Source organism: Gadus chalcogrammus, chromosome 4 (assembly GCF_026213295.1).
Source record: "Gadus chalcogrammus isolate NIFS_2021 chromosome 4, NIFS_Gcha_1.0, whole genome shotgun sequence".
Taxonomy (NCBI): Eukaryota; Metazoa; Chordata; class Actinopteri; order Gadiformes; family Gadidae; genus Gadus; species Gadus chalcogrammus.
Genome location: NC_079415.1, coordinates 11,295,737 through 11,305,736, shown reverse-complemented (window position 1 = coordinate 11,305,736; position 10,000 = coordinate 11,295,737). Strand labels below are relative to the sequence as shown.

General features: G+C 47.2%; 1 protein-coding gene across 1 annotated transcript in view; it reads right to left on the bottom strand.

The window, feature by feature from the left end:
* Window positions 1–10,000, bottom strand: part of ank1b (ankyrin 1, erythrocytic b) — a 76,131-nt gene that overhangs the window by 36,817 nt on the left and 29,314 nt on the right. Inside the window, exons 3-11 of the mRNA XM_056588510.1 lie at window positions 8,536–8,634; window positions 7,727–7,825; window positions 7,016–7,114; window positions 6,338–6,523; window positions 4,302–4,400; window positions 3,232–3,330; window positions 1,853–1,951; window positions 698–895; window positions 274–372 (exon numbers count right to left, since the gene is read on the bottom strand). Coding sequence (XP_056444485.1) covers window positions 274–372; window positions 698–895; window positions 1,853–1,951; window positions 3,232–3,330; window positions 4,302–4,400; window positions 6,338–6,523; window positions 7,016–7,114; window positions 7,727–7,825; window positions 8,536–8,634 — 1,077 coding nt within the window. The remainder of the gene's footprint in view (window positions 1–273; window positions 373–697; window positions 896–1,852; window positions 1,952–3,231; window positions 3,331–4,301; window positions 4,401–6,337; window positions 6,524–7,015; window positions 7,115–7,726; window positions 7,826–8,535; window positions 8,635–10,000) is intronic.

Genomic DNA, 10,000 nt, shown 5'->3' with positions numbered 1-10,000 from the left:
CACCATCACCATGACTACCACCATCACCATCACTACCACCATCTCCATCACTACCACCACCTCCATCACTACCAGCACCACTATCCCTATCACCACCACTACCATTTGAGACGTGGCAGAACAACTTCTTCATTAGCCTAGGTCGCGGTATAATTATGTTTACTTTGGATTTTACAGTACTAAACGTCTCTTGAGTCCTCTCAATATGGTATTGCCAAAAATAAATCCCATGATGCATTGTGATGCACAGCCCTATCCTCTTCCTGCTCCTACCTCAGTGACAGCCTCCAGAGAGGCAGAGTGTTTGAGCAGCAGGTCCATGGAGCGCATGTGGTTCTTCTTGCAGGCGATGTGGAGGGGAGTGAAGCCATTCTGCAGAACACACACACAGACACAGTGCAGTTAGTGTGCATAAACAGCATGTTTAAAGTGTCCTGGTTATTTGACTCAATTCAAATCCTTTTGCCCTTACACAGCAGTTGTGGATTTACATTTTGTGCCATTTACAGATAGAAATATATCAATCACTTTGTAATACTATTTTGGATCTTCTGCTGGATTAGTAAATCAACTTTAGAACAATCCCAAAGCGCCACATGCATTTTTGGGTTTCATTTTTTTTTTAAATGGTTTAGTGAACCAAAAGAAACCCTTTTTAATAGAATAAAAAAAAGTCTAAACAATGAAAAGTGCTGACCAGTGCGCGGGCGTTGGCCTTGGCCCCCTTGTCCAGCAGCACTTTGCCCATGCGGTGGTGACCGCAGTGGGCGGCCACATGCAGTGGCGTCAGGTGGTCCAGGGTGATGTCATCGATCTCAGCGTTGTACTGCAGCAGCTGCCTCACGCAGTCCATGTGATCGCCCTGGGCCGCCATGTGGATGGGGGACAGGCCGTTCTGACCGGGCCGAGAGAGAGGTCGCAGACAAGGGGGTTAGGGTGAGGACACAGGGAGGGACGTTTAGATGGAGAGGAGGTTAGAGAGGGGTCTACAGGAAGGCAACTAGAGGTCTACCGGAAGGGAAGTAGAGGTGTACAGGAAGTCAGATAGAGATTTACAGGAAGTGAGGCAGAGATGTACAGGATGTGAAGAGAAGGTGCACAGGAAGTGAGGTAAAGATGTACAAGAAGTAGGATAGAGATCTACAGGAATTGAAGTTAAGATGTAAACGGGAGTTAGATAGAGATGTAGAGAAGAAGTGAAGTAATAATGCACAGGCAGATATAGAACGTGTGTTTGTAGGATTCTCAGCCAAATGAGTGCCACATCCCTCACATGCCAACCAATTTACAGCGGCCCGGCAATTGGTAAACAACACCACGTATAGCCATGTAAATACAACTATATTTTACCCCCAAATTTTCTGTGTTTGACAGCAGTGCGACAGCCTATGCGAACACGTCATGTTTTGGAGTCAGGTACAAAGGAACAAATTCCAGAATTCAATATCTCGTTTAACAAACAATCTGAATCTCTATTGTAGCAAATCCAGTTGCTATGGTAGCTTATCCTTGATATCCTAAGAAGTCCTCATGTTGTATGGGGTGTGTGTGTGTGTGTGTGTGTGTGTGTGTGTGTGTGTGTGTGTGTGTGCGTGCGTGCGTGCGTGTGTGTGTGTGTGTGTGTGTGTGTGTGTGTGCATGTGTTTGTGTGCTTGTGTGTGTGTGTTCATCTGTGTGCGTGTGTGTGTGTGTGTGTGTGTATGTTCATCTGTGTGCGTGTGCGTGTGTGTGTGTGTGTGTGTGTGTGTGTGTGTGTGTGTGTGTGTGTGTGTGTGTGTGTGTGTGTGTGTGTGTGTGTGTGTGTGTGTGTGTGTGTGTGTGTGTGTGTGTGGTGGAAGGTGCGGGGATCCACCTTGGTTTTGGCCTGGATGGGGGCACCCTGGTCCAGAAGGATCTCGATGATGCGCACGTGACCGTTCCTGGCCGCACAGTGCAGAGGAGTGAGCTCATCCTGGGGGGAAGGAGGGGGGAGGAGGGGGAGAGAGAGAGAGAGAGACGGACAAAGAGGGCGAGAGAGAAAGGGAGCGAGTGAGAGATAGCGAAGAGAGAGGGAGAACGGGAAAGCGAGTGAGTGATGGTCCAAGAGGGAGAGAGAGATCGAGAGAGATGGACCAAGAGGGAGAGAGAGCGAGAGCGGGTGAGAGATAGCATAGAGGGAGAGAGAGAGAGAGAGAGAGAGAGAGAGAGAGAGAGAGAGAGAGGGAGAGAGAGAGAGGGAAGGATAGGGAGACAGTGATGGAGAGGGAAATTATGATAGGGAGGGGAACAGAAAATAGAAAGAGAGAGGGGGGGGGGTTAAAAAAGGGTGTGGGATATGAGACCAGAGCAAACGACAACACGTAGGGAGTGGCCAATCAGCAGGCGGGTTGTCCGGCCAGACTCCTGACAGTGTGACAACAGCGGCCAGGCGGCTCATGCTCGCTAGCCTGCCAATCAAACGAGGCTCAGAGCAGAGCCACCCAGGAACTGCCAGGGAGAACAAGTCAGCAAAAGACGGCACCGCAGATCAGCACAATGCAGACAGTGAGCACAGCTCAGCATAGCAGCGGCGTGGGCGCCTTCGGATAAGATTTAGTGTGCTTCAAATCAGGCATTTGCCACTGTCGCCTTTACACGGGTGCTGTTTGTATACAGACTTGTTTATTTCAACCCTCAGTCCTCAGGCAAGTGCCGCTTATGTACGAAACAGCTATATTTGCCTAATTACGGTACTATTTAGTCATTAAACTACCCAGGTTATTTACCTTGCATGTCGTTAAATGACTATACCGGTCCGTGATCAAACTATCGTTACCGTCTATCCCGGGTTTGCTCAAACAACAGTTTGCAATATAATTAGTGCAAAATAATTTTGTTGTGCCAATTCTGCCTCAAAGCCTTTTGTGCGAACGCGCCTGCCTCGAAGGTAAACAACAGCAGTAACACTTTGTTCTGAGTGAATATACCATTTGTGAGGTACTTCAGTGAAGGCTGTTCACTGTTTTTGTCCATAAACTAGGCACTGAGATGACGTGTTTGCTGTTGTTTACAGTTGGGCTGACTGAGGTCGGCAGAATCAGAAGAAGCCATTTTGAAGAGGACGTTCAGAGTTCAGAGGGGGTATGATCAGGACATCTTAGGACGCTTACAGGCGGAATGGGGACACTGGTGCTGCAACTCAGCGCCTCTGGGGCGGGGGGACCTGACCCCCTGACCTCTGACCCCTACCATACCTACGCCGCATCACCTCACCTTGGTCTTGGCGTCTATCTGGGCCCCCCTGTCCAGCAGCAGTCGCACCATGATGACGTTGCCCCTCCTGGAGGCGATGTGCAGCGGGGTGATGCCGTTCTGCAACACAGAGCCAGGGAGGGGTGAGTCAGCCCCTGGAGCATGGCCCTGTGTACCTGGACCCTGAGACCAACCTGGACTAACCCTCAAGGATATCAGCGTCGAACCGTGTGGTTGTTTTGATCATAATTAGGATTATATTTCTTTAAATCTTTGCATAAATATGTTTTTTTTAGTTTTCGAAATGTGTGATATTGATATTGATATTTTGTGTATGTATTTATTTTATAAATGCATACATTTATAATCTATGTCTGTTTATTTCACAAATATAGGTTTCTATTTTTTTATAATGTATGTCTGTATTTATTTTTTGTGAGGCAGCGAGTGGCAGAAGAAGAGGAATAAAAGCTGCAATATTTATGATTTCAGAATTGTAAGGAGCCCTGAACTGAGTTTGTCTGTGACTAAATATAGAAACACACAGTCTATAATTAAATTGACATTGTAGGAAGGCAAAAAACAGAAGGGCAAGCAGGTCGCTTTGCAAGACTTTCAGTCTCACTCAGCAGTGTGAAAACGATGATTTGCTTTTCATTCAATATTCCTCAAACATATACACACACAGACACACACACACACACACACACACACATCAACACACACACATCAACACACACACACACACAGACACACACACACCAACACAGACACACACACATCAACACACACACACACACACACAGACACACCAACACAGACACACACACATCAACACACACACACACACACAGACAGACACACCAACACAGACACACACACACACACACACACACACACACACACACACACACACACACACACACACACACACACACACACACACACACACACACACATACACACACAGCCAACACCACCTTGGCCAATGTCTGACGTTATTCATCACATTGCAGCTATTGGCAGCAGCGCGGAGGATACATTAGTGTCATCGATGATTCTGATTGGCTGCCCGGCTGAGTCCCACTGACCTTGGGGATGAAGTTGACGTTGGCTCCTCTGTTCAGCAGTAGCTGGGCAACGCTCAGGTTCTCGTAGTGGGCAGCGATGTGGAGAGGCGTGAACCCAGTCTAACAGAGGAAATGTTGGACATCAAACGTCTTTAGAGTTAAGCCTGCGCAAGTTGATAACTAGACATGACGCTGCATGTGAATGCGTTGGGTGGTTTCATGCCAACTCGCCGTGTGCACAATATTCTGTGAACATGCTGACATGCTAATGCTGGCAAGGCTAATGAGCGAGTACGCCGAGTTTCAACTCCCTGGGCTGGTTTGAAGCTCAGTTGTGATTGATTGGTCAATGGGTGTTGTTGTTGTTTTTTCTGGGTTGTTTTCGTTGGATTGTGAGTAATGGCACCCCCTGTGGCTTAAGCGGTTCTTACTTTTTGGAGGCTTGCTTACGCACGGTTTCTATACGTGTACCAACTTTGACAACCCTGAGTTCTTTGCCTTTGGAATGGTTGAGGTCAGCGTTTTTTTCTTAATTGACTTCCATTATAAAAAAATTGCTCACTGAGCACCTTCAACAGTAATTAGAAATTGACCCTGTGAAGTAATTTTTTCAGCCATAATCAGAAAACGTTCCACATCACCTAAGGGGGTTGTCCTTGATGGGTACACCATGTTTTTGGCCCCTAGGGTTCTCTGAAGCGGACTTGTGATTTATTGAACAATGGCGGCTCATTTGTGAAATTTCATTTTTGCATAACTCGCCCCAACTCGGCCATTACGGGATCAAAATGAAAATAATACCATACGGTCGGGCAGTATGAAGGAGTATGTGGACCAAATTTTGGGTCATTTGGGATACGGGTCGGTCTTCAATATTTTTTCAATATTTTCCAAAACAAACAAGATACAGAAAAAACATTATAGGCGTACCTTATGTGTCCAAAGATTCAGCATGTCAAATAAGGCCCAGATACCAAGTTTCAGATTTTTTTATGACACTGGGCGTGGTCTGCGGCCATTTAGGTTTGACCAAGAGTTATAGCATCCCCGGTGGTCACACCGGCACATAACATTTTGGAGGCCTCCTTACTTACAGTCTATGCAAAGGGATGCATAGACCGATGCAAAATATATGCAAACTTTAAAAAATCGTAGGAATGGCGCAGCCCACGGATACGTGCAATTCCTTGCAATGGGCTCGGTTTTATACCTGCAACACTGTAGGAGGAGATAATTACCGAAAATGAGGCGGAAGGACTATAAAAAGAAAAAAAAATAAGACACATGAAAACAATAGTGGGGTTTGCCTTGCAACCACATTTATAAGGAATGCAACCTCACGCACGTAGGTATTCTCTCCATGGACGTTTAGTTGAACCAATCAAGTGTGTGCTCAGCGAAAGTGAAGGTGTCCTCAGCCTCTTGAGAACAACCTCTAACCTCCCCATCTGTCCCTCGATGGCCTGTCTCCGTACTCACCTTCGATAACGGCCACTCCAAACTACATAATGAGGTGGAACGAGCTCCCTGCCGATGTAAGGACCACGGTGTCCCTCACCAACTTACCGAAAGACTCAAGACTCACCTGTTCAGAGTTCACCTGGACTCTGCATAGCCACCAAGTCCCTCCCCTACTACTTACTGTATGTTGTACGTCCTGGCACTTAATGTACCCACTTATTGTAGGTTGTATTTAGCTATTAGTACTTAGTTATGTAGCATGTTATCCTAGCTATCCTTTGTTGTATGCAGGGAATGGGTTATCCTAGCGATTGTTAGTGCTTTGCACTTGGTGCTATGAACATCCTTACTGTCCCGACAGCGATATACTGTTTCACTTTCTTATGACAAATGTACTTATCACTTTGGATAAAAGCGTAAATTAGCAAAATGTAATCGAAATGTAAATTAGCAAAGAATTATTTGTTGCAATTTTGTCATTCTCAGAGCCCACGTCAATCCTGACTTATCTTCATTCACAAAACAAAGATACAAACAGAGCGTCCGTACTGTCGACAGTATTCCTTTGAAAGGTTTGTGTGTGGCGCGGACCGTACCTTGCTGAGCACGTCGGGGTTGGGGTCGTTCTGCAGCAGCACGGCGGCGGTGCGCGTGTCATCGTTGCGCGCGGCGATGTGCAGCGCGGGCAGCCGCACCTTGCCCTTGGTGCCGTAGTTGATGAGCAGGGCCACCACGTTCTCATGGCCCTGCTGCAGCGCCACCGCTAGGGGGGTGAAGCCATCCTGGGGGGGGGAGCATTACACATTACCTCGTTACTGCTTTACGAGGCAGCATTTCATAGCTACAGGCTACGCCACACGATTCGTCCAGGGCTGATTCGGGAATGATCTGATGTCCGGTCCCAGAATGTGCAGCTCCGGTCGGGGCAGAGGGGCGGCAGAGTAGGACTCTGTGGTGGTGATCGGTGTGTGATTGACACATTGATATTGCTCCATACGATCCAACTCGGCATGTCGCAGATTTATTCAAACATGTTTGATTTTTATCAGGGCTATAGGGTTTTACCATGATCTAATGGTGTGTGTGGTTCAGAGAGAAGAATCGGCAGGGCGATTTACCAACAGCAAATGAAACGTGTGTATTCATTCAATGCGTAGTATTGTTTGGCCATCGTCTTAGATTGAAGGCATCGTGTAGCGTAGCCCCAGCTTAAGAGGGGAAGCCCCAGCTTGTCAGGCCGACACAGAGAATGCAGGACAGTAATCCCAGCTGACCTCTGTGGGGAGGCTCTGATTGGCGCCATTCTCGAGCAGGAACTTGACGACCTCTAAGTGATTCTCTTGGGCGGCCATATAAAGAGGGCTGAAGCCTTTCTGTGAGGGAGAGAGGATCCACACAGAGCCTCACGTCAAACATGTGCAGATTTACGGGCAATCGTAAAAACACACTCATACACTCTCACACATGTAGATTTATTAGTGTTCATGGTTGCACGCACGCACATACGCATGCATACACACACTTGCACACAATTTATGTGTTCAGGGATGCATACACACACCCGCACGCACACACACAGACACACACTCTCACGCACAACCTTTTATTGGTGTTCATGGATGCACACGCACATGTACACACACAGGCACATGCATTTATTCACAACGGATTATAGATGTGTGCTTTGCTGGCCTACACACCCACTCTCACACACACACACACACACACACACACACACACACACACACACACACACACACACACACACACACACACACACACACACACACACACACACACACACACACACACACACACACACACGTTGTGTACCTCCTAACTGCTTTGTGTGTGTGTGTACTCCATGGGTCTGCTTCAACATGCGCGTACACCTCCCGTACACCTGCACAATGCTTGCACAATACACGTGCAGCCAGACCACTGTATTGTTTTGTGCATTATGGGATGTCGGGCAGGGTCCTCACCTGCGACTGGGAGTTGACGTTGGCCCCGTAGTTCACCAACTCCGCCACCACCCTCTCCTGTCCCGCCAGGGCTGCTATGTGGAGGGCCGTATTCCCTTTCTGAAGGTCACGACACGCACAGGCAAATACACATCCACCACGGGTACACACATACATAGACACACGCACACACACGTACACGTAGCACACACGCACACACACACACACACGTGCATGTGCGCGTAGTCGCGTACCATGCACACACATGCATACACGTGTACACACACACACACACACAGTGAGGGGGAGAAGTGAGTCAGAGACCTCCAGGACCAGTATGTAGAAGGGATTAATGTAACAAGCTCACAAAATGGTTCCCTTCTTTAAACGTTGACTTTTAGTTTAATGGGAACATTGGCCTTGCGACTGTGGTTCAAGCGAGCGTAGAGGAAAGGGAGCATCATGACGAGAAACTAAGTGACCATCATGATGTATTATGTATGCGAGTGACACGAGGTGAGAGAGTTGAAGGAGACACAGTGAGAGGGAGTGGGAGGAGTTAAGGGCCATGTTCCAATTGGCTTACTTCCATATTGCCTATATAGTGAACACTTTCTATTTAGGGGATAATTCTCACATGTCAACTCTGAAAACATTTGGAACAACAACTTAAAACACACAGTCTCAAGATTTTGAATGGACAAATTGTCACCTTTGCTAAGCACTGCATATTTTCATTCCAATTAACACAAGATAATTGGTTTACTTTCACCTTGGAATGCAGGTGTGAGGTAGTTGAACTGACAACAGGGCGAATGGAGTGTACTTACCTTAGTGGTGGTCTCCAACACAATGCCATTGTGTAGTAACTCCAACACCATTTTGACGTGACCTTCTTTAGAGGCCAGATGTAACCCGTTGAGTCCATTCTAGGGAAAAGCAAACAGAACTTTAATTAGATTTAAACAACATTCATTGCTTAAATGATATGGTGACTCAACATGATGTACGCAATGGTATGATACTCTAGTTCTTTAACTCTATGATTCACAACACAAAACAGTTTTCAAAATCAAAACGGGCACAGTTTAGATTAATGTGTTAATGAGCAGGAAGCTAGAGTACTAAAAACATGGAAGCAGATGACTGTATCTTCTGCTTTCTGAAAGTCTTTTAAGCCATCTCTAGAAATACCTTCTCTGAATCCCAAAGGTCTAGGAGCCAGATTTAGATCTTACAAATTATTCCTCCGTCTCTGTGCCTCCCTCCCTCCCTGTCGGCCTGGCTTTGTCTTCGTGTCTGGGTGTTGTCAGCATCAGTTAGGCTAGCGAGCTACGGAATACAGCGCGTACGGTTCAAACGCTGCTGCAGTAACACCTGCGGCCACCAGGTGTCGCAGTAACCCAGTATGGATGTGCTGTTACCATACTGCAGTGTCACTTCATTTTAAATGGGCAACGCATCCCCTCCATCGAGCAGGCGCACAGAGAGCAGGCAGCATGTGAATGCCTTGTATTTTTGCTTCAGTTTAGACGGCCAGAGAAACACACTATTATTGGTTCAGTACGGTCCATATGCATGGTAATGAAAATGTACAAGGCCTAAAGTATTTTGCACAGAATGAACAAACAGAAGGCCATACACAAGAATGACATAGAAGTCATGGAAGGAAAAAAAAATGAATCTTATTAGAAAGAAACATAGCAATAAAAATATTAAGGATGGAGGCAAGGAAAACAATATGTGTGATTGAAACAAAGAAGGATTATGGGCGAAAGGAGAAGGAAAGGAGGAAGGAAAGAGTGAAAGAAACAGTAAGAGCGAGGGAAGAGGAGTTGGGGCTGCGGAGGAGTGACAGGTAGATGGATTTGTAGCACTTTACGTGAAAGAGACTGCAGGGCCAAATCTACAGTAAGGACGGGGATAACAATCAATCTCATGGAGAACTCCCCTCCACTCTCCTCTCCTCTCTCCCCTTTTCTCCCCTCTTCTCCTCCCCTTCCTCCCACCTCTCCTCCACCCTTCTCTCCCCTCTCTTCTCCTCCCCGCCCTCCCTCCTCTCCCCTCCTCTTCAATCCTCTCATCTCCTCTCCTGTCCTCTCCAATTCCCTCTCCATTCCTCCCCTCTCTTCTCCCTCCTCTCCTCTCCCCTCCTTCCTTCCCCTCCTCTCCCCTCCTCCCCCCTCCCCTCCCCTCCTCTCCTCCCCAATCCCCTCCTCTAGCTAGAAAACATGCTCTTCCTCCTGAGCAGTTAAAACATTACTGGACAAATCGGATTCCACTAATAGAGAAATA